Source organism: Camelus ferus, chromosome 10 (genome assembly GCF_009834535.1).
Source record: "Camelus ferus isolate YT-003-E chromosome 10, BCGSAC_Cfer_1.0, whole genome shotgun sequence".
Taxonomy (NCBI): Eukaryota; Metazoa; Chordata; class Mammalia; order Artiodactyla; family Camelidae; genus Camelus; species Camelus ferus.
This window is the reverse complement of record NC_045705.1, coordinates 49,347,886-49,372,872: the sequence shown is the minus strand read 5'-3', so window position 1 is coordinate 49,372,872 and position 24,987 is coordinate 49,347,886. Positions and strand designations below refer to the sequence as shown.

Sequence of the window (24,987 nt, the reverse complement as noted above, 5' to 3'; positions counted from 1 at the left end):
TTCACTTAGTATAGCAAATTTAGGGAATTTAATTTCTTTCTGTTTGAAAAATTAGGGTTAAAACAAGTTTTTCCTCTCTGTTAATTTCAGTAGGTTATCTAAATAGCCATGTCATTTCTGTAATACCCAGGTACTTTGTCCTAGTCTCTTTTGGGTCAGTTGTCTCAGTTTATAGTGTCACCAACAGTGTATTACTTCCCTTGTTTTGTCACGGTATTACTGGTATTGAGTATTTCACCTTTTTTTTTTTTTCTCAAATAAGCTATAAAGAAAAGTGTAATAGAAAGCAAAACTACCTATTCCTTAAGTAGTATTTGTTGAATGCCTATTTGGGGACTATGTTAGGAATAATGCTTAATACTTGCGAGCTATTTTATTTCATTTAATTTTATACAAATCTTAGTAGGTAGTCTCCATTATGTGTTCTCATTTACAGGTGAAGAAACTGAGGCCTGAGTGCTTGAGTGACTTTACCAGGTCACTTAATCCTAGCTGATAGGTTGGCCAAGCCAGGGTTGAACCCAGGTCTTATTCCAGAGTCTTATTTTTAATCCTGCTTCACTTCATAATGTGTATATTTTAAAATATTATTCAAACAGATTTTCCATGTTTTTATAGTTGTCATAATTATTTTAATGGCTGTATTCTTTCACTGTGATAAAATACCAATAAAATTCTACTTTATTAAATTATTTCATTCATAAGTGAATATTTGGGCTCTCCAGGCTTTTGCTATTATTAGATGATGTTTCATCAGTTATTTTTCTGCATATATACTTTTGCATTAGTGAAACTATAAACCTCAAATAAATTTCAAGAAGGGAATATGTAGATCATCTTGGGGTCTTGCATGTGCCTCTTGTAACAAATGTACATTTTATTACAATACCCTTTTGAATTTTGTAAGGTATTCTTAAAAAGGTGTTTAGATTAATTGCTAGAAAGAGAGAAGTAAACATATTTCTACTTGATTATATGTTAATATAGTTTAATGTTTTTAAATTTTCATTGACTGTTTTACCCTTATTGTTAATGCTACCTTAGCATTTTAAAATCATTTAACTATCTTTATTTCTCCTTCTGGTACAGCCATATCATGAAACATTATACTTTCAAAAATCAAGATGCAGAGGAAGTAAAAAATTACTTAAAAATGTATGCATAAAAGCCATAGACTGAAATCATGTGTCCTTATCTAGGGTGATTTTAAATCTTTAATTTGTGCATTTATGCTTAAAATCCTAATACGAAGTTTATTTTATGTTCAGAAAAATTTTAAACACAACTGATAGAATGGATATAGTTCATATTGAAACAAGTACACAAAATCAGAGCTAAGGGATCAGTTGCAAAGAAACAAAAATCTATTTGTCCCTTTCTGTCTCTGACTCTTACTAAAATGGAAATAAGATTTTTTTTTAGCAGGTGAAATAAATGACATAGCTTCCCAATTTTTTATTGTCACTTTTTCTTTTGCAGAGATGCTGTTCAGTTAAATGTGATTGCTACACGACAGCTTATTCTGCTTGCACAACAGATGAAGAATCTGGAAGTGTTCATGCATGTGTCAACAGCGTATGCCTACTGCAATCGAAAGCATATTGATGAAGTAGTCTATCCACCCCCTGTGGATCCCAAGAAGCTGATTGATTCTTTAGAGTATGTTTGACATTTATATACATTTGCTTTGATCCCAAACTTTAGGTCCAGGGTTATCTATTTACATTTATCTCTTGGTCTATTTCAGTTTTTTTTTCTCTCTCCCCAACCCACACATATGTATACATTTTTCTCTTTCTTATTCAACAAAGTATTCTGTATCTACTATGTTATTTTTATTGTATAGATTTGTACCTAAATTACTCTTGGTGAAGTCAGTGTGGAGCTTTCACTTTGACAGGTGTGATGGTGGGAGAAAAGCCTCTGAATAACTCATCCATGACATTGGGGTCTCCAGTTTCAGGGAATCAATCTTAGCCACTAAGAAGTGCCTGATATCCAAGGAGACTAATGACTGCCTATTTAATAGCAAGGTTTAATTTATTAAAAGATTATCCTTTTTATTTTGCCCAGTGGAGTACAGTTGACCCTTGAACAACATGGGTTTTGAATTATGTGGGTCCACTTGTATGGGGATTTTTTTCAATAAATTTGTACTGCAGCCCTATACAATCTGCAGATGGTTGAATCTGTGGATGCAGAGGGCCGACTGTGAAGTTATATGTGGACTTTTGACTGCGCTGGGGGTCAGTGCCCCAACCCGGTGTTTGTCAAGGGTTGACTGTATATCTACAGAAGGGCCTTCAATTATTAGGAAATCATAGGAGTCATGGTCCTTTAATTGATGCTCCTAGTATTATTGTTTATCATCTTTCTGAGGACCAGGACCTACCATCAATTATTGCTTAAGAAATATTTGTGTATATTTGATGGATTTGGAGTAAGTGAAGTACGCATGGCGAAGATTTTATTTGCTTCAGCCTGCACCTTCTCATTAATTGAAACAGACAGGATCAGAGCAAGAATAAAAAGAAGAGTCTTCCCTTCTTTTTAGACTATATAGAAAATTCCAGTATCTATCATATCTTCACGTATTTGTTAATTCTCATATAATATTCCTGTAGGCTTTTTCCTCCTTTATTCTTTGTTTCCCCTAGGTCTCCTTTCTTCGAAGAGATCCTGTCCACTTTCATCTCCTTAGTTACCATCCACTGTTTTGTCAATCAAATTCTTTTCTTCCCAAGTGTGCTACAGAGTGTTCATAGCTCCTTCTCTAAGTTTTCTCCTAAAATAAGCACATAATTCCTTTTCTTTAAGGCTTTCCTGGAAGTCACTATGAGGAAGTAGATAGGCTGTAAGAAAATTAGTAAGTATGGGAGCTTACTGAGACATTCTAATGGTAATTCCCTGGTTTCTGTTTTCTGACTCCATTTCTTAGATGGTCTTGAAATATCTACCTCATTTTCCTCACAGGTCAGTAGGCAGAAGTGTTTAATATGTCTGGGAAAAGTTGAGTGTAGAAGTTAATAAAGCTTTTTACTTTTTCTGTTACTAGTAGTTGGTATATCCAAACATCTAAGTTGCTGTGAAAGAGCCTAAACCCTTCTAATTCTGTTGTCTCTTTTCTTTACTTACAAAGAAATCTGGCCAGCAGATAATTTTAAGATAACTTGTAGATTGGCTCTATAAACTCACTCCAGTGATAAAGCTTACTGGCTAAAGTCTCTCCTTAGGTTAGCCAGGTTTTTTTGTTTGTTTGTTTTGTTTTGTTTTGTTTTTTTGAATGTAGCAACTATCTCTTCCATTTTTCAAAGCTCATCTCCACCATGGGATTTTTCCTAATTTGAGTAGCGGCCTCCCTTTAATTTTGTTAGTATTCTTTTCCTTCCACACACCAAAAGTACTTCCACACACAAAAAGTACTTCCACATACAAAAGAAAATATATCTTGATAATCTCCATTTCATCCATCCTCATCAGGTAGTATTGGTATCATTAGTATATAATAGTACTGAGTATACAAGTTTGCATAGTATTATAGACAATAAGAAAAAGTATCTGAAAAGAAATACATAACATTGGAATTAGACATTTAGACTGGGAAAGACCATAGAGGTCACCTAGTGTATCACCCTCCTTTTTCAGATTATCAGAGTAGACCTTTTCTTCAGAGACATTGAGAAAATTGGAAGAATTTTGTGACTTCATAGTAGGTTGCTAATTGAATTTTTATAGCATGGTTTAATTTATTTTTATCATTTACTCCAGTATTTGTTAGTCTTGCTAGTGCAGGCTTAACAGTTTTCAGTCCTTCACCTTATTTAGATTGCTAGACATTTTATATTAATTGTAAATGTATGTTCATTTTAAATGTATATAATTGACATGTTATGCTGTTACAGTGGTTATATACAAGTCTATAATTCCTAACCTGAAACCCTTAGGGCTGGATGTATTTTGGAATTTATTTAGACTTTAGAAAGGAAATACAATCTATGTATTGTGTAATATGAAATAATTTCAATTCAATCTGGGGTAGCACCCTCATCAAACACATACGATGTGTATGAATACTTACACTAAGTGTTTGTTTAAAAAAAACATAAAACAGTTCTAATTCACTTTTGCTACCTACTGTATGATTTATGAAAGAACTTTTGGTTTTCAGACTTTTGGATATAGAAATTGGATGTAAGAGATGTGGACTTGTGGTTGATGTTTAATGAAAGTAAAACTAACTTCCATTTTTTTAGTAAAAGTTGTGAAATCACTTGAGTAGAGCAACAGATATATTTGAAATATGCAAAATACTTTTTCACTTCATAGTAGAAACATCTGAAAATATTTTTGCATGCAATTTCTTTGTTTACCAGGTGGATGGATGATGGCCTAGTAAATGATATCACACCAAAATTGATAGGAGACAGACCTAATACATACATATACACAAAAGCATTGGCAGAATATGTTGTACAACAAGAAGGAGCAAAGCTAAATGTGGCGATTGTAAGGCCATCAATTGTTGGTGCCAGTTGGAAAGAACCTTTTCCAGTAAGTTGTTAGAAATCTTTGTAAATAATTGGAAATGAGAATTTTAAGTCGTTATTCTGTATAAAAAGAGTTGGCAGTTTTTTAAGAGCAGGTCTTATTTACTGAACATGATTTTACTATGGCAAAGTTGTTTCCCTTTAATAGAAAGAGACACTTTTATTGGTACTTTCATTTCTAATTTATGCTGAGTATATAGAAATGCATATCAACATTTTAAAAATGTTAATTGAAAATTAAATCAAAGGCTGTGGTATTCTCTGGAGTCAAAGGGGACTGTGCCTTATGAGTTATCTTTGAGATTGATAACAGATTGGACTCTGACACAGCAACTTTTGTTGGCTTTAAAAATTATTTGCTGATTAGTTTCTCATGCAGAGGTAAAGGGAATAGAGATGAGAATATTCAGGATCTTATTATTTCACTTGCTTTTTAGTACACTAAAAAAGAGGCAGGCCTTCCAAGAGGTCGACTCCTCTCTGTAGAGATCACAAGCCAAGAAAGATAAGAGATTTCTATGATCCATTGTAGAGAAGCAAGGCATTATGGTATTTGTGAATCCCTGGCATAAGAGAAAACAGAGACATAAACTAACAGATAAGTTGATTTAGGAAAAACTGAGGTCTCTGTTAATGGTAGTAAATGAAGCTCTTTTGCTGTTGTTGTTGCTTTGACATTATTCTGTTTTCTTCTGTTTTATTCAGTGATTTTGAGGAGGATTTACCATTTCCTCCTAATCTTAGGATACTGCCTGGGTAAATAGCACAAAATCAAACTTGAACAGTTTTAATATTTGACATATATATATATATATATATATATAAACTCCTTTTTATAAAATTCTCTTTGCAGAGAGTTAATGGTAGAGTAGGTAATCCCTTGAAAATGGTTTTACTTAGTCATTTGCAATCCCAGAAGACGACTGCTTCTATTTAGGATGGGAGGAAATATTCTGGCCTGCATCTAGTCTTATGTTTTAGTTTTTAGAAGAAAACTACTAAGTATATAGTGGAGTTGTAAATTTCAAATAATAAATCTCTAGTTTCATAATAATTCTAAGCTCCCTTCCTTTTTTTAATTTTTGGTATTAGGGATGGATTGATAACTTTAATGGGCCAAGTGGTCTCTTTATTGCGGTAAGTAAGCCTTTTGTTTTATTGAATATGCTATACATTTTTCTGTTTTCTGTGTATCTTTATATTGTATATATGCACTTTGGCTTGTATATCTTAAGGTATTGTTTTCAATTTCAACAAAGGCAGGGAAAGGAATTCTTCGAACAATGCGTGCCTCCAACAATGCCCTTGCAGATCTTGTTCCTGTAGATGTAGTTGTCAACACGAGTCTTGCAGCAGCCTGGTATTCCGGAGTTAATAGGTATATGAGGTGACAATGTTGCTTGTTATATATGTATATAGTAATTGAGACAGGAAAACAGAGCTACTTAGGAATGTTTAATAACCCATACCAATGTTTATAGGCATTTCACTTTAAACTGCAAGAAATGGTTTATCACAGGCAATGTAGAAAGTGGTTCCATCAGCAATAATTTAAGAACTAACATATGGGGGAGGGTATAGCTCAGTGATAGAGCACATGCTTAGCATGCGTGAAGTCCTGGGTTCAATCTCCAGTATCTCTGTTAAAAAAAAAAAAAAAAACATAAATTCTTGTGTGCCACCTACAGGGTAGACAAGGTCATTAGAGATTTAAAAAAATTTTTTCAATTCCCTGCATTATTTTTTTTAATTCAAACTAAAATTTGGTATAAACTCAGCATATGTAAAGAGCTGAAATTCATAGAGAATGGCTTACATATATCAAATATGCACATTAGAGCTGCTTTGATCAACTCATAGGCCTCCTTTTAAAAGAAGGTAGTAGCGTTTACAGGTAACACCTAAACCTAAACACCTAAGCTTCTCAATAACTTTTTTTCTAAATAATAAATGGCCCTTATTTTTGAAGTGTATTTTATATCCTAAAAAAGGAGGGATATGATTATATGAATATATTGTTTCTGGTAAAATGGAACTCAGTCCATAATTTTTTTCAAGTAGAACCTCTGAAAATGGGAAGGAGATAGGAAGAGCTGGGGTTTGTTGTTGTTTTTCCTTACATAAAAAGCAGATACTCCTGCTAATACAAGAAAGAAAAATATGAAAAGAAGTCTGTTGTCTTATAATTTTTGTGGTAGGGTAGGGGAAAAGAGTAGTTGTAAATAGCTGTTCAGACCCCAAAATTAATCCTTTAAAGATAATTTTTTGAAATATTCACTGTAGAAAAGATACCCATCATTTTTACTTCCTCCTACTTAAATGTCATACAGGATTTAGATTGGTTAAGTTTGGCCTCTTTTTATGTTTCATTGCTTTGATCTTTGTCTTTGCAGACCAAGAAACATCATGGTGTATAATTGTACAACAGGCAGCACTAACCCTTTCCACTGGGGTGAAGTTGGTATGATTTTACCTGTGTTTTTGAATGTTAGAATAAATTTTTAAAGAACTTTAAATGTTCGCTGAGTTTTTATGTTAGAATAACCCTTGAGGCATTAAAGCCACTGAATTACCAATTTATTCTTATTTTAATTGCCATGTTAGATCTTCTACTAGAACTGCCTTTTGGTCCTTAATAATGCTTCACAAATTTAAAAATATCCTACTGTATATTCCCTCCTCATCTCACCCTTGTCTGACCCTTACTATTTTTCTGCTGCCATCTGCAGCCGTGCCCAAAGATACCTGTGGTGTCTTTTTTTCCTTCCTCCCTCATGGGTACTCTCAATCCTGATGTTCCCTATTCACAGGCAGTATCACTTCCAACTACAGGAGTTGGTTTATCACAAGAGATAACTAGTTGTCCAAAGAGTAATAACTGAAGGAGTTAGTAAGTAGGATATATTTTGACAGAATATTTTGTTACATTTATTAATCTATTTAAATTCACAGATCCACAGCAGGTAGTGTGAATGTTATGTTACTTGTTCAAAAATAGGAATAGTGTAACCTAAAGCCTGCTGCAATTGAATCATTTTTAAGTTGTTGGTTTATGTTTTCAAATTTAAAGTGAAGTATATTTACAATGTTGATTTAATAATAGGTCTTATTTTACCTCCAGTTGAACAATTTTTGTTAGCCCTTGTGGAATAGTTTTTTGATTTTAAAGTAAATCTTTGTCTTTTGTCCTAGTGCTTTTTTTTAAATAGCATTTTTATTTCAATTTAAAGATTGACTGTTAGAACATATAAGAAAAGCAAAAGATCTAGGGTACTTTTAATTTTATGATAATTATTTGTATTCTTTTAAGAATTTTAAAACACTTTAAATGAGTTAGGTTTTTTATAGTCTTTCATTGTGTTATAAAGTTTAGTAAAAATCAAGTTGAGCATTTTTTAAGTGAATATCCTAGTATACCCTTCCATTAAAGTGTTAACATAGATGATAATAGATTTGATTGTGTTGATATTGCATAACCTAAATAAATTACAACAGAAATTAATTTGGGTTGTTTTAAGTTTGTTGATGTATGTAAATTTGAACAACAATTATTCATGAGCAAAGGATGATGATTTTCCTTTTCTTTTTTAAGTAAGTACGGTAATAAGAATCTGGAAAGAGGAACAGAAAGAAAGAAGCTATCGTGAGAGGTGAAATATAGAAAGTGACATTGTAAACTGATATAGGTAAACATTAAAAGGATTTTTAAGAGTGAATTTTAGCAAAAATTCATTCATCTAATTAAAATTCTCAAATAGTGGCAGTTGTAAAATTACTTGTGTTCAGCAAGCAGTCTGAGACCCGTATTCTCTTAGCTACTGTAGAGAGTAGAAAAGTTTGTTTTTTAAATGAGCAAACTCTGACATACTTGGTAAAATATTTTGCTATGTAAAAACATGATTTTTTTTTTCAAAACTTCATTACATGGTTATTATCAAAGCTGTTACACAACTTTTCTTCCTCAGAATACCATGTAATTTCCACTTTCAAGAGGAATCCTCTCGAACAGGCCTTCAGACGGCCCAATGTAAATCTAACCTCCAATCACCTTTTATATCATTACTGGATTGCTGTAAGCCATAAGGCCCCAGCATTCCTGTATGATATCTACCTCAGGATGACTGGAAGAAGCCCAAGGTAATGGTGACTAGCTCTGTCTTATCTGTTCCTCTGACTGTTAAACAACCCATGCTTACTCTAAACTGCATATTAACTCTGTATTTGTTTATGATTATAATAAGGCTGAAAGGCCTTTTTGAACAAGAAGACTCTTGAATTTAAGAATTTGTCAGAAAAGCAAAGGTAGTGTTGTAATTCACTCTAATTTATTCTGAAGTTTGGATGATAAATTATTGTCATGTGCTGAATTATAGGTCTAACTTAGGTATTTTTTCTGAATAACAAATAACATTCAAAATGCTTTGACGCTTATTTTCCCTACAGGGTATTATCTAAATCATTTCTTCAAGATGAATCCTTTAAATCAAGTATTCAGGCGCCCCAATATTAAGTTGTATTCCAACAACTTAATGCTTCATTATTGGAAGGGTGTCAGACATACAGTACCTGCATTATTGCTCGATCTTGCACTCAGGTTGACAGGTCAGAAACCGTGGTAAGAAGAATAGCAGTAAATACACTATATATTGGTAAGGTGGTGGAAGCTTGCTGGAGAGACAAAAAGTCGCTAGCATGAGCTTTACCTTTAGAACTACTAACCGAATTCATCGCAATCACAATCAGGATGCTAGGACATTTCTTAGAAATTGAGGATATTTGGGGAGACTCACTGTGGATCTCCTCTTATTGGGCCATTGATCCTCCAAAATCCCGAAATACAGGAAATGTCCAACGTCAAGGTTGTCATTGTTATTATAAGCTGAAATTGAACCCTTCTCCTCTCCCCCTTAAAAACTTGGAGGTGAGTTTTATAGGGGATTAAGGGTTAAATGTTTTGCTTTAAGCAGATTGTCCATTTTTATATGAAAAAACATAGGATGCTTCTAGAAAATTGATTGCTTGAGATATCTCAGTTTCCCGTTCAGCTTATAATATGGTAATTACAATTTTTGACTAATTTTCCAGGTTGAAAATGTCATAGTTTAAAACAAAAGTTAACAAATCGAAAACGTTCTATTTCCTTATAGTTGTTCTAGCCTTTCTTTCCTCTTTTCTTTTTTTATTGAAACCCCACAAAAGTAAACCTACTGCCTTTACTTCAATTATAGTGAAATGTACATAAAAATATTTATGTTTTTAACTACATTGGCATTACAGTGGAGCCTTTGATTGGAGAGTTCAGGATTTGAGTATTTATGTATAAAGAAGATGCTGATTCCAGAACTTCCATCAACTGCTCAAAAAGTAAAAGTGAGGTATCTGCCAGTTATAGTGTATCAGGATCTGAGTTACATGTAGGGAATTTCTGTGGGTTCAGTGGTCCATTATGTTTCTAACTCTGTATGTTAAAGATTGAAACATATGAGGTGTTGAATTGAACAACTTTAGAATAGGTAAAGAAATACTTAATGGGAAAAAAATCCAAAATATATCAAAAAGTAATCTTCCATATTTTTCTAGGGTGATCTGCAAAGTGCAATATTTGTCATTAGCAGTCTTTCGTGGCTAAAAAGCCCATGTTAATTTATGATTGATGGCAATGCGTGTCGTCTTGATATTAATAGAGTTGTTGCAAGTTAGAGCAGAAAAGTCAAAACTAGGTCTAAAAAGTAAAAAAAAAAAAAGGTTAATTACATCATAATGCCTTACTCAGAAAGGGGGCTTAGTAAATTTAAATGAGGGAAGAGGTAAAGTTTATTCAATAATTTATAGTTAATGTTGCTGCATAACAAATCATCACAAACTTAGTGGCTTAAAACAGCAGCAGTCATTTTATTCTTTCAATTTACTATTTCTCTCAGGATCAGGAATTCAGGAAGGAATCCACTGAGCAGCTTTGGCTTGAGGATCTTTTGTATGATTATGGTCAGATGGAGCTGAAAGGGAGGCGTGATGGAACAGCTAGTATCACTGCTCTTCACATAATGTCAGGATCTCTTCATAGAGCCTCTTTATAAGGACCAGTGGTAGCCTTAGGGGAACTGGTCTGCTTACTTGGCACTGAAGGCTTCAAGAAGTGCTTCAGCAGGCAAGGTAGAAGCTATGTACGTTTTCTGACCTACCTACAGAAGTCTTGCAGCACAACTTCCACCTCATTCTTTTAGTCACAAGTGAGTCACAGATCCTCCAGGATTCAAGGAAAGGGGATGTAGAGAGTGGTCGAGATCATGTCATAAGAACAGGTGAAGTGAACGGTATGATTGTAGCCATTTTTGGAAAGCACAGGCTGCTACAGTCAGCCTTTTGGCCACAACAATTCATACTCCTCCTACATAGAAAATATACTTGCGTCTTCCCCCAAAGACCTCTCTGACATCAGCTTAGAGCCAGTGTGGTCAACAAAATCTGGTACAGTTGCAGCTCTGTAGGAGTGTTTTTTAAACTATGGTAACTCAAGTATTGGTCTGAAAACCTGTGACCTAAAGTGACAAGTTACCTGCTGCCCCTCCACTCAACATATAATGGTGAAACATGCATGGGAAATACTTTAGACAGCCTTGTTGAAAACACAGAAAATGAGAGGCACACAGCAATCACTGGTCCATAACTGTTCTGAATTCTAGCTAGGTGTGTTTGATGGTTTGTTAGTTAGGACTCGTTCCCACTGTCTGGTTGTTCTCTGAGGCTTTTGCCTCTCCCCTCAGAGTCATCCTCCTTCTCCCATAAAAAAATGGCCTGTGTTTGCAACTTACCTTACTTCTTGCCCACAAAATATTGGGAGTCTTCAGAGCAGGAATTGGTAAACTTTCTGTAAAGGGCCATATAGTAAACATTTTAGTCTTTGTGAACCTTATGGTATCTGTTGCAACTACTCAATTCTGCTGTTAAGTATAGCTTCCACCTTGTAACTGCTCAATTCTGCAGCCTCAGACAATAAGTAAACGAATTAGCATGACCATGTTCCAATCAAACTTTATTTATAAAAACCAGTAGATTTGGTCCCTAAGCTCTGGTTTGCTGGCCCTTGATCTAGAGGCCTTTTTTCATTTTGTACTGTCTCTGTCCTTTTAAATGTAAACTGATATAAGTCCTTTTAAAACTGGGTTTCCCATGTATCTATTTTAAAACAATCCACTCCATTAGACCGGAGCCATACACACAGATCTTTTTGAGACACATCCTTCTCTGTCTTGGGTTCCTTATGAGGTTGCTGTGGGACAGCACCCTCGGTTCTTAGATCCTTACCTCTTAGATCCTTAGACTCTTACATCCTGCCTCTTAAAAAATGGGAATTCTATAAGACATGTCTTTAAGATCTGGAGTGAGCCTTTTGTTTGTCTGAAATGTTCTATGAGGTGTACTACCTTAAATCTTTCTGAGGTCTTAATAAGGAAACTTAGATCTGCATTCTAGATTTGACCTGTGCTCAGAACACGTTTATTAAAGAATTCCTGGCTGGAATGTTACATTCCTTCCAAATTCTACTCAGATAGTTCATTTTTTAAGATCATCTTTGTCCTCTTTGAGGAAATCTTGGCTAGATCATTGAGTTTATTAGATATGGTTTCTATTTTCGTGTGACCACAGGTGACAGTTTTATTCTTCTGACTTCCAACATTATTTTCCTCACTTACCTTGAAACACTCACCAACAGCTTCCTTGAGCCCTTTTATGGCTTCTACTGACATTCTTTTCTTGGTCCTTCTAGGTTTCACCAGTGGTCTCCTCAAGGGCCTTCCAAATTCTGTCTACCACCTCATCCTAAAGCCAGAACTTTGTGTTCCTGATTTTTATCATAGCAGCCCCTCACTTCCAGTACTGGTATTTGTTCCCATTATCTGTGCTACATGACAAATCGTTTAAACTTAGTATCTTTCTTTTTTAAGAAATTGAAATATGATTGACATCAAACTTAGTATCTTAAAGCAGCAGTCATTTCACTTATCACTCATGATTTCTGTGGGTCAGAAATTCCAGAAGGCTTTGACAGGATTGTTTTGGCTCAGGATCTTTCAAGCAGTTGCAGTCACAGGGACTGGAGCAGGTACAATGACGGAATGGTAAAGGAAGGGGAAGGTGCAGAGCAGCTGGGTGGCCAGGCATCTTTCTCTCTTCATGTAGTCTCAGAACCTCTCCGTGTGGTCTCTACACATGGACTAATTTGGGCTTCCTCACAGCATGGCAGCCTCAGGGGGAGTTGGACAGCATACATGACCACTGAAGGCTTCAAGGGTGAGTATTCCAGTGAGCAAGGCAGAAAGCTCTATTGCTTTTCCTTATCTACCTGCAGACGTCAAACAGTGTCACTTCCACCCCATTCTGTTGGTATGAGTTACCTTCACTTCTTAACAGGGAAGATAGTTAAGGTGATATTGTAGGTGAGCACATAGGGTGGGAGATAATTTTGCAGCCACCTTTGGAAATTAAAATCAACTACAAATAAGAAACGTCAAATAAAGAATCTTACCTGAGGTTTGTCCTTTGTAATGCTAAGTATCAAAGCAATAATGATCCTTAACCTCTGGGAGCTTATAGTCTAAAAGCAAACAAGAGACATAAAAGTTTTATGTTTAGGCAATTTTATAAATGTTAAATATAAAGTTTTGTAACATTTAATTTGTTCAGGTATTTACTGAGCAAGTTACTTGGCTCTATACCTTATATTTGGGCCTTAATATAATGCCTACTTCTACGTTAAACTAATGTCAATCTTCTCATTTGTGGTGTCCATTTTAATCATTTACATTATTCTGAGTGTGAGCTGGATAAGAATCTGACTTGCTTTATATCTTGGCATAATTTTTAAAGTATAAGCCAGATATGCTTTATTTGGATTCCTGGTTAGTAGCCATGGAGACTAGTATGCATGGTATTATTACATGTAGAAGCAGTATAAATTATTCACTGTAGCTCTTGAAGTATAGCAGATATTTCATTGCTTTTAAAAATGACATTTTAAAAATGGTTCCATGATCTTGTTTTTTGGTTACTTAGCTTAACTTTCTCTAGCTTAACTTCTCTGAACCTGATATTGTTTATCTGTGTGATTCTCAACAGAAGACAAATTTGCTCCCTCAGAGGACATCAAACAAGTTTTGGAGCTGTTTTTAGTTATCACAGCTGGGGGATGGGCGCTACTGGCCACTTACAGTGCATAGAGGCCAGGGATGCTGCTAAGCATCTCACAGTGCATAGAACAACCCCCTGCCATGAAGAATTATCTGGCCTAAAATACCTATAGTGCTCACATTGAGAAACCTTGCACTAGATTACCTTTAAGATCTTGCCCTACTCTAAAGGATTATGACTGATTATTTTTTGCAGGTTACTGTATTAAAGAATAGATGAATACTCAGAACATGCATGGCAGTGTAGTTCTAGGCATCTCTTCTTAAAGCATGTTTAACCAAAGACTGATGGTGCAAAGTTTTAAGTTTTTCTTTATCCCCCATAGTATTCAATGCAGTACTTTTATTGCTTGATAAATACTGTGAACTTCACACATATATGACCTTTCAAATTTCCTTCTCCTTCTCTAATTTTTTATTATAATTAAGGCTGAATCAATGATTGGTTTTAGGGTAATTCTGTCATGTGAATGAATCTGAAAATAAGACTACATGAGAATTATCAGTGAAAGGGGAGTTAGAAACAAAAACTTTTTAATAGGATGTATGTTGGAAAACTGTTAACCAAAATATGTGTATGTGTGTGATTCCAGTGTACTGAACTGGCTATGATGGTGGATATTGATTTAATTACACATCTGTTAAATCTTTTTGTTGCTTTTTAGGGAAAAAATTTGCCTAATCTCTTTTCTAAAAGCAGCATGTCTTGGTTTTTTTTTTTCCCTTTAAGTGCCTTCTATGTATTGAACTATTCCGTCCAAATTTAATCTTGATGCTCAGTAATTCTTTTCATGCTTAATGAAGGTTTTATTTTGGAATTACTTTCTTGCTTGAACTACAGTTTTTCTTTACATAGTCCACGTTGCCTCATTTTCTTTCAGTATTCTGGATTCAGGGTTCTTTCTAAATGTGTTTGTCTAAATTTGTCATCGTAATTGCTTAGCTAATGTTACTGTTTTGATTCCCCCCCCCCCCTCATTTCTCATGTTTCAGTTTACTCCTTTTTCCCTCATTTCTAAAGCCCCTAAGATTGGGACTTTCTAAACTGCATGTAATGCTAATCCTTATTGTGGGAATATAACTAGAATTCTTTTTAAGTACCTCTCTACAAATTATTTTCCTGTTTATCAGAGGTTAGGAATTTTTTATAGGTATATCAAGCATAGTATTTTGTATTTTTTATTTTATTTTTTATTTTTTAACATTTTTATTGAGTTATAGTCATTTTGCAATGTTGTGTCAAATTACAGCGTAGAGCACAATTTTTCAGTTATACATGAACATACATATATTCATTGTCAGATTTTTTTTTCACTGTGAGCTACAAGATCTTGTATATATTCCCCTGTGCTGTACAGTATAATCTTGTTTATCTATTCTACATTTTGAAATCCCAGTCTGTCTCTTCCCACCCTCCCTGCTCCCTTGGCAACCACACGTTTGTATTCTTTATCTGAGTCTGTTTCTGTTTTGTATTTGTGGGGTTTTTTTTATTTTTGTTTGTTTGTTTTTAGATACCACATGAGAGCAATCTCATATGGTATTTTTCTTTCTCTTTCTGTCTTACTTCACTTAGAATGACATTCTCTAGGAACATCCATGTTGCTGCAAATGGCATTATGTTGTCAGTTTTTATGGCTGAATAGTATTCCATTGTGTAAATATGCCACATCTTCTTTATCCAGTCACCTGTTGATGGACATTTAGGCTGTTTCCATGTCTTGACTATTGTAAATAGTGCTGCTATGAGCATTGGGCTGCAGGTGTCTTTTTGAAGTAGGGTTCCTTCTGGATATATGCCCAGGAGCAGGATCCCTGGGTCATATGGTAAGTCTGTCCCTAGTCTTTTGAGGAATCTCCATACTGTTTTCCAAAGTGGCTGCACCAAACTGCATTCCCACCAGCAGTGTAGGAGGGTTCCCTTTTCTCTACAGCCTCTCCAGCATTTGTCATTTGTGGATTTTTGAATGACGGCCATTCTGACTGGTGTGAGGTGATACCTCATTGTAGTTTTGGTTTGCATTTCTCTGATAATTAGTGATACTGAGAATTTTTTCGTGTGCCTATTGATCATTTGTATTTCTTCCTTGGAGAATTGCTTGTTTAGGTCTTTTGCCCATTTTTGGATTGGGTTGTTTGTTTTTTTCTTATTGAGTCGTATGAGCTGCTTATATATTCTGGAGATCAAGCCTTTGTTGGTTTCATTTGCAAAAATTTTCTCCCATTCTGTAGGCAGAGGTTAGGAATTTTTGATGTGTGTTTTATTTCAAAAAGTTCTTTCTTTCCTTTCTCTGCTTATAATAGGTAATTATTATTGTATAGATTGTTACTACTCTGGTAAGTGTTATGATATCAATGACTTACAGTGAGCTATGATATATAAAATGACAGATTTAAAGATTAAAGCTCCTCACCCTTTTAAAAAGAAACAAAAAAAGTATCAAACTCTTACTTCTATAAAGATGGATATTGGGGATTTGGGGAGATGAGTGAGTATCTTGAATATCTATTTAAGAAAGTTGTCAACATGAGTCATTGATTTCTTGACACATCCAGACAATCGAGAGTGGTACCTATCAATCTTAAAGAAAAAATTATTTAAAATATATAGAGGGAGTTGTCTAAATGGGAAACGAATATTTCTGTGTACTTTGCTTCCATGATGCAAAAGAATTGAGATTATAATCCTGAAGAGTTGAGATTATAATGTAACACAATATGTTATGAATTCAGAAAATCTTAGTAAAATCAGCTGAATTCAAGTGTGGTTTAAGGAACAAAAAGGAAGGGAATACTAATTGAATCCATTTATTTGCTTAGTATTGTATATGGAAAATTTGACCTTTATTTTATTTCCTTAGAAAATTAATTTCATATATCAGGAGAACTGTATTTAGGCTGTATTAAATTCATTTACTGCTGCTTAAATTCTTTTCATTTTGGGTTTATAAAATGTCCTTCTAAGATGCAGAAATATTCTTACTCCCTGGTGATTTGGTACACTTAAATTGAATTACGTATTACAATTTTACTATTAATGTCTCAGTGTAAAAACTGGTACCCTGGGTGGTGATGACATTTTCCCTTATCTGTGCAAATTTATGAATCTCAATTTTTCTTATAATACAGGATGATGAAAACAATAACTCGTCTTCACAAAGCTATGGTGTTTCTTGAATATTTCACAAGTAATTCTTGGGTTTGGAATACTGACAATGTCAATATGTTAATGAATCAGCTAAGCCCTGAAGATAAAAAGGCAAGTGTTTTTATTTTAGATAATGATTAGCATACTAATTAGAGAATGAGTAGCATACTGATTAGTAACCTGAGAAATAATTGGATGTTTTCCACAACCATTATGCAGTAAGAAAGTCATTCATCTATTTATAGTCTCTCATTAAATCTCAGTCATAATAAGTGGTGGTAAAATAAAATTGTTTTACCTTAGAATTTATAGTGTAAATATCTGAGAGTAACAGGTATTGTCAAAGCATGACTGAAATTTTGATTTTTTTTCTCTTTAATGTCAGGTTCAAAGAGAACTTTTACTTTATTTATGCATTGTCCCCCCAAACACCATGTTTTCTTTAAGTTTAAGGGGAAAACCTTCTCTCAGAAATTGTTTTTCATATACTCTTAATTTTATCATTACACATTCTGTTCTCTGTTAGATTGAAACGTAAACTCTGTGTATTTTCTTTTTGAGATTACCTCAGATACTTGAATATGCATACCTAACAAAGTCTAAATTGAACAATTTCTATATCGTCTTCCTGAATGATATTTAGGACCATAAAATGTTCTAGCTCTGATTACCACCCCCACTAACTTACATGTTTATATGTTACTTTAGTTCTGTATTTAAACATCATAATTAAAAATGATTATTTTGTTCAGTTTTACTTTAACTATGTAATTATCAGTGTCTTTGCTATCAGATCTTCTCTTTAGGATCATTTTCTTCTTGCTTGAAATATATCCGGAATATCAGAATATGGCTGAGTAGGGGATCTACCAGTAGTGAATTGTCAGTTTTCAGTTGTCTGGCATGTCTTTATTTCATGCTTGTTTCTGTAACATGATTTTAGCACATTAAAGATAACTTTCTTTTTATATTCTGTCTTACTTCATTGCTGTTAAAAAATCAGTCTAATTTGCTGTTGCTTTATAGGTGGTCTATTACTCCTGCCTCTTTTTCAGAGTTTTTATTTATGCTTGGTATTCTGTGATTTCACTATGAATGCATCTGGGTGTAATTTAGAAATAATTTATTCTGTTTCAGTTGCGCTTCCTGGATCTGAATGTCTTAGACACGTGCACATTTGTAAACTGTTCATCTCTCTAGACTATTTTTCAGTAGGATTACTAACACCTTTTACCATTTCTATATAAGCTTTTTATGTAATACAAAATGCATACTAAAGTCACATTGAGATACTACTACACAACCACCAAAGTGGCTAAAGTTAAAAATTTAAATTAAAATGCCAAGAGTTGGGAGGGATGTGGATTAACAGGAACTCTCATACATTGCCACTTGGAATGTAAATTGATACAACCACTTAGGAAAACTGTTTGGCATTAGCTAGTAAATTGAACATATGAATATCTTTTGGCTCAGCTATTCTATTTCTAGATACATACCATACACAAATGTGTGTACAGGGTTCATAGAAGGTTTATTCCCAATAGCCAAAAACTGGAAAAAACTCAAATGTCTATCAACAAAAGAATGAAAAAATAACACAACATTTAGTGTTAGAATTCAAGACAGTTGTTACTAGTGGGAGGAGAGAGGAGATAGTGATTAGGAGTGGCCATGAGGGGATCTTCTGGGTTTTATAATAATCTATTTCTTCACCTGGGTACTCCCCTTCTAATGATCCATTGGGCAGTATGTGTTGTACAGTGGGATGAAGGAACGGTCAAAAACTCAAACTGAAAAAAAAATCTGTATGCTACTTGTAAGAAAAATATTTGAAAGATAAGGATACAGCAAAGTTGAAAATAAAAGAATGGAGAATGATACACATTTCTAGCAATGTATGAGAATGCCTACTTGCACAAGGCCTCACCAGAATATGATGTCAAAGTCTACATTTTTTACAAATCTAGTAAGTAATAAATACCTCAGTCTAGTTTTAATTTGCATATCCATTTTTATTAATGAGGTTAAGTATCTTTTCAAATTTAGAATCACGTGTACTTCATATAGTCTTCTTTAAATGTTGACATGAGTTTTCAGATTATACTAAAATGTTTTGTGTTTAATGAAAGATGTGAAATAGGAATAAGAATTTTCTGTGAATAGCATTCAAAATTAATACTGTAAACATTTTGTAATCATGTCATGTGGAACTAGCCTTTAGAAAAAGTACGAGTTTTTGACTGGTTGTGAAAAAAGTTATTTACGAAAATAACCAATAATATTTGTTTATGTAGACCTTTAATATTGATGTACGGCAGTTACATTGGGCAGAATATATAGAGAACTACTGTATGGGAACTAAGAAATACGTATTGAATGAAGAAATGTCTGGCCTCCCTGCAGCTAGAAAACATCTGAACAAGTAAGTTTTATATGGGCTTGGTTTTATCTTGTCTTCCCTATGAAATGTTAGAGGTTTTTTGGTAAGCTGATACAGTATATTATTAGCAGTATCTTTTCATTCACTGTATTTAGGAAAAGTGCTTGCCTTTGGACTGTAACTATGGTAGTATTGACTTAGCCTATGAGTGTTGAAACTTACTATTTTCATCTATTTATACTGTTCCTTAGTACTAAGTTCAGGTGGAATTTAGCTTTAATAATCACTGTTACCTTCCTTTATATTGCTACTAAAGTAGTAAAGATACTAGGAGAAAATAAAAATGTGTTTTAAACTGGAGGTAATTTAAAGATTAGTTTTTGTTTGTTTTTTTGCCCTACTTAAATACATCTTTGGAAGAGGAAAAGTGTAGAATATTTTTCTTTGTTTATAAAATAATTATAAATATTCCCTTAGTCCCTTTGTAAAAGTAATACGTACTGATTGTTTTTTAAAAATTCAGAAAATAGGAAAGGAAAAATTACTGTTAATCTATCACTCAAAGATGCAGTTAACTTTAAAAGTAATCTCTTTTATTTGTAGTAGCTTTTTTAATACAATTTTTATGAATTTTTCAGAACTTTCACATTTTCCTTGTGTTTTCAACTCTATGAGGCCTTACAGGGCAGCTAGTTGTATAAATGAGGAAACTGAGGCTTAGGAAATTGTGTTTGACAAGGTCATATTGTATTAAGTGGCAGAGTAAATTAGAATACTGATCTTTGATTCCTAATTCAAAGCTCTTTTATTTACATTCATTATTCATATATTGTACAATTGACCCTTGAACAACATGGGTTTGAACTGAGAGGGTTCCACTTACGTGCAGATTTTTTTCAATAAATACATACTACAGGACTACGCAATCTGATGTTGGTTGAATTTGCTGATGCAGGAACACAGATAAGGAGCGCTGAGTGTAAAGTTATACTTGGATTCTCAACTGTGTGGAGGGTTGGTATCCCAACCCCCGCATTGTTCAAAGATCAGCTGTGGTCCTATATCTCAAACTGCCTGTTGAAGTTAATGGAATATATGTAGCACTATTGCATATCTAAAGTTTTGTGTTTGTATTCCTTTCTAACACCACTGAAAAAACATCAAAAATGTTTTGAAACGTGAGCAAGATAATGTGCATTTTGCTCTTTGAGACTGGGTCCTCCTGCATAGAGCAGGTGCCATATTTCATTTGTGTCCAGTTGGCCTTTGATCGTGTGACTGTCAGGTATAACTAAAGGAGTAAATTCACTTGTCTGACAACTTCTAAGCAGATAAAGATGTCCAAAAAGTGTTTATTTTGTCTGTAGGATGATATATATAATGAATATACCTTTTTAGATTAGATAGGAAACTCTGGAAGTGCGAGGGTCATGTTGTTTTACCTACTAATAGACTTGTTGCCTAATACAGTACTGGGCACACAGAAGAATGCACATTAATACTTATTGAATAAATAAATTATCCCAAATATGCCGTTGTAAAAAAACCTTTGTGTTATTCATTGTTAATAGAGGTAATGCATTGTTTAATGGACTGCTGTCCAGTGTGTGCACAGTTTGTTTGACTTTTGTTAACTTTCTGATTTAAGGACTTCTAGTTAGTTTTTAAGTAAGTTTCATAATGATACATATTTGAACTTCGATTAGATTAAAAACTGAACATCAAGTTATTTGCTATCCAACAGTATTCATCCAATTTATCTCTTGATTTGCTTTCCAGGTTGAGGAACATACGTTATGGTTTCAATACTATCCTTGTGATCCTGATTTGGCGCATTTTTATCGCAAGATCACAAATGGCAAGAAACATCTGGTATTTTGTGGTTAGTCTGTGTTACAAGTTTCTGTCATACTTTCGAGCATCCAGCACTATGAGATACTGAAGACAAGAATTTAGCATTAGAACATCTATGCATATGGTGGTCTAAATGCACAAAATGTAAAATGTACTTAAGTCATCTCACCTTTTGTCAAGATATTAAACCGTCTTAGATCAGAGTGTGGTACATTTTATGTAACATTTTAATGTTTATGCTCATGAAAACCTAGTGAATACACTGTGGTATGCCAGCTCAAATCTACAGTAGCCACCAAAACCATGACCTAACGTTTTGATTCCTGGGGAAAAGGGATGGGGTGAGGGTAGAAGTGGGGAAATAGGAACGTTGACCAGTATAACTGTGCAATTCTGGAACATACTAATTAAAATATGCCTTAACGTATAGTAAATTTCTAATTCTAATATTTAGTGCAGTGGAAAGCATTTTATTTGGACAAGAATACTAGCTAAGTAGGTAGATATTTGATTCTTCAGTGTTTGATTTTTTTTCATCAGTTGACGTGGGTTTTAGTTTTGTTTAAATTACAGCCAAATTATTTTCACATCATCCTGTAAGTTATTGAGTGGTCTCAGACATGAAAGATATGTTCTCATTTTCCTTTCTTTGGTTAGAGGTCTGATGCATATCACTTTTCTATCAGCAATCAATTGCTTTCATAATCAGAAGGCTGTATGTTATTATGTAAAGACCCTACTGGATCTAAATGAGTTTGAGACTCCATATCAACATATACTATGTCTTTTTAGAAGGAAAATGAAAATTCAGTAAGACTATTAGTATCAAAAAGAATAGGAATACACTTTTCTTGTCTACATTATGACCAAATAAAAATCAGTCCTGTGACATTTTGTTCATGTTTTGAAGCTGGATGACTACTTGAGACTTTGACAAGCAGGTGTGTATGTGGGGAGAAGTTTACCATACTTGTGCTCTCCTCCCATTATAAGTTTTATTAATAGGACTTTTAAAGGCTTATACAGTCTTTCCAGTGAAAACTGAAAGTACATTATTATGAAAGAATGTATTTGCAGGTAGTCATAATATTAAGAAAATGTTCTCATACGTGTGTAAACACATACTAACTCTTGACCTCTAGAGCTGAATTCCTTCAAGAAAAATAATGCGTAAAATAATGTGTATAAAATTAAATAAAGGACTTTATTTACGTACCATATAAAGTAGCAAACTGTTGGATGAGTTTGAAGATATCATTTATTTTTTTCTGCATGTGATTTTAGCTTTTAGAAAGAAATGCATTATAGAAACAAGTAATAGCAAGAAAAATAATGTATATTTTAATGATACATTATAATTCACTTTCAACCTTAATGGTAACTCTCCTTACTGTTTTAACATTAATTTGGTTTAACAGATCAGCATAACATGTTCCAGTTTAGCTGAGCAAGTTGTAGTATATTTAAGTCATTAACAATGTATCTTGAATATATGTAATGAAATCAGTTCACAATACAAAAAGTTACATGGAACTTAATTTTCTTTGTCAGTTTAAATGCAGTGTATAAGAAGTTTATTTTGTTATTGTGAAAAAACTAAATGTAAAGGAAATCACCTTCTTCCATGCAGGTGTATAATCTTGAAAAGGAAAATGCTTCCATGTTGAAGCCAGATTTTCTGTAGTAAAACTTTTGAAACGTTATTTTAAAAGAAATACGTATATAAATATATATTTTTCTTTGGATGATATTCAAGTCTTTGGTCCAGGACCATACCTTGTGTAAGGTTATGAGAGACCATGACAGTGTCTAAAAATGGAATAAATGATGATGCCTTTGATTTAAAGTGGCCCACATAATTAACAGTAGATGCTCTGTACATTGAATACTCCATTTCTCCAAATACATTTCCATAATGTGTTGAAAACATGCTAACTTGTATGATTTTTATACATCTGCTGAATATACTTAGAATCAGATGAATTGTTTTTGTGTCTTGAAAAAGAATCAGGAACAACTTTGGCAGGCATATGAAGTACATGGGAGGTGTATGTTTCTGAACTCTGTCATTGTTCTTGTAATCTTAACTTAAAAAAGTGCTAACTGGGAGGGTGCTGAGGCCACTGCATTAATTTTGTGTGTTTGTTTAGAATTCTGTTGTCAAAAGAAAACTAGTGAATAAATTAATATGTCATTCTGGAACTTAAAGTTCTAAAATTAGTATAAAAAGTATATAGGTTGTTATTCCTCACCAACTAAATTTAAGCTTAACTCAAAGATTTTGGAAATCATTTTTATTTATGTTATTTGGTACACATGGTTTTTAGTTCTGTTTGATTTTATTTCATATGTGAACTCAAATTTTAACAGGATAGCCTATTAAATAAATTTAATATTTCATTTAACTCATTTGATAAAGCGATACTATGAAACATTTGGGTTTTTTTCCCCTTTTCACTCTTGTAATTATAATTCTGGCATATGCGTTTGTCATTGTGATGTCATGGTAACTATATTTAAATTTGACTTGGCAACATTAATACGTCCTAAAACTCAATACAGAGAAGCATGGCAATATATTCTTTGACTTAAGGATGGTGTAAAATAAACATTTTTTGAATCTGTGTGATAAAGCTTGGAAGCAGGGAGGAAAAATTCTTATTTCTCCTCCTTTTTGTGCTTATCTGTAGGAACTGGTTCAGGGTTTTTTGCTTTTTTGTTTTAAATGTAAATTGATAGTCTTTTATAAAAAGCAAATAGAAGCATTATTGGGTGCCTTTGTTTGTAAACCAAAAAGTAATAAATGAATCCCTATATTTCCATTATAGTATTTATTGTATTTTTACAATAATTACTCTGAAAGTTACCCATGAGGTAATGTGGTTAGGATTATAGGAAACAGTTCTCACTCACACTTCTTCTTACATTTTTTTAGGTGTACTCATTACTTTTTGTATTCTAATTTTATTTAGTTCTGAGCCTTACATTGCCTTTTAGGGGAAGCACATAGGCAGGATAAACGCTTTTTATTAAAGTATTATTCTTATGTATTAGCTGGAATGAGGTAGTTTTTCTGATTTCTAAAAACAGTACCAGGAGACTGCCAGGGTGTCATTAGCCTCCAGCTGTTCTCATTGAACGATACTGTATTAATCTATAGGTATGTTTGTTGTAATTTATCTGTTGAGTAAGTATAAGGGATCATTCGTTAGTAATAGAGATTAACTGTAAAAAAGGAGAGAGCTCTTATTAGGCTAGGGTACAAGTGAATATAAAAGACCTTCCAAGCTAGCTTTTCTAGGCTGATTCCAAGCCCTGACTTGAAACCATTAGCACTGACTTGCTCTATTTTGAGAAAAACTCAAATCTTTTGCATGAGAAACTAGAGAAAGGAATATATACTGTGTAACTTGATATAGAAATGAGTTGATTAAATTTACAGTCTCTGTGATAGAAGAAAATTGAAATATTTTCTTAATGAATTAATATTCTTAAGACATTTTCTAGTCATAGAATGAATTTGTTGGGGCTTTTTTTTAATGGTGGTACCCTCTTAGCATACATCTCTGCTACCCTTAAGATTTCTAAACAGATCATTTTTGTCATTTGAGCATAGTTGTGCATATTTGTTAAATAATTCCTTTGATTTTTCTTTATTAAAGAAAAATTTGAGTAATATTAGGTTTGAAGTGCTCATTTGCAGTTGATGGCTATAAAATACACTCATATAGAAAAATGTGAAGTGATAAGTATGAGTTTAATATCTTTACTGTGGGCGAATGAGACTATTAATTGTCTTCTTTTCTTTCTTCTCTTTTCCTTTTTTGGTCACAGATCACATAACAATACTTATACTTTTATACATTA

The 24,987-nt window shown here is 33.5% G+C and overlaps 1 protein-coding gene across 2 annotated transcripts in view; it reads left to right on the top strand.

Annotated features, from left to right (window-relative positions):
- Window positions 1–24,546, top strand: part of FAR1 (fatty acyl-CoA reductase 1) — a 62,918-nt gene extending 38,372 nt beyond the window's left edge. The window contains exons 4-12 of one of the 2 annotated variants that reach the window (XM_032488975.1): window positions 1,480–1,659; window positions 4,374–4,551; window positions 5,640–5,684; window positions 5,807–5,925; window positions 6,941–7,008; window positions 8,513–8,684; window positions 16,865–16,994; window positions 19,181–19,308; window positions 21,046–24,546. In XM_032488975.1, the coding sequence (XP_032344866.1) occupies window positions 1,480–1,659; window positions 4,374–4,551; window positions 5,640–5,684; window positions 5,807–5,925; window positions 6,941–7,008; window positions 8,513–8,684; window positions 16,865–16,994; window positions 19,181–19,308; window positions 21,046–21,208 (1,183 nt within the window). In that variant the 3' untranslated portion in view covers window positions 21,209–24,546. Of the gene's footprint in view, window positions 1–1,479; window positions 1,660–4,373; window positions 4,552–5,639; window positions 5,685–5,806; window positions 5,926–6,940; window positions 7,009–8,512; window positions 8,685–8,990; window positions 9,163–16,864; window positions 16,995–19,180; window positions 19,309–21,045 lie in introns of both variants that reach the window. The other variant, XM_014565302.2, reaches the window with a different exon arrangement.
- The last annotated feature ends 441 nt before the right edge of the window (window positions 24,547–24,987 follow it).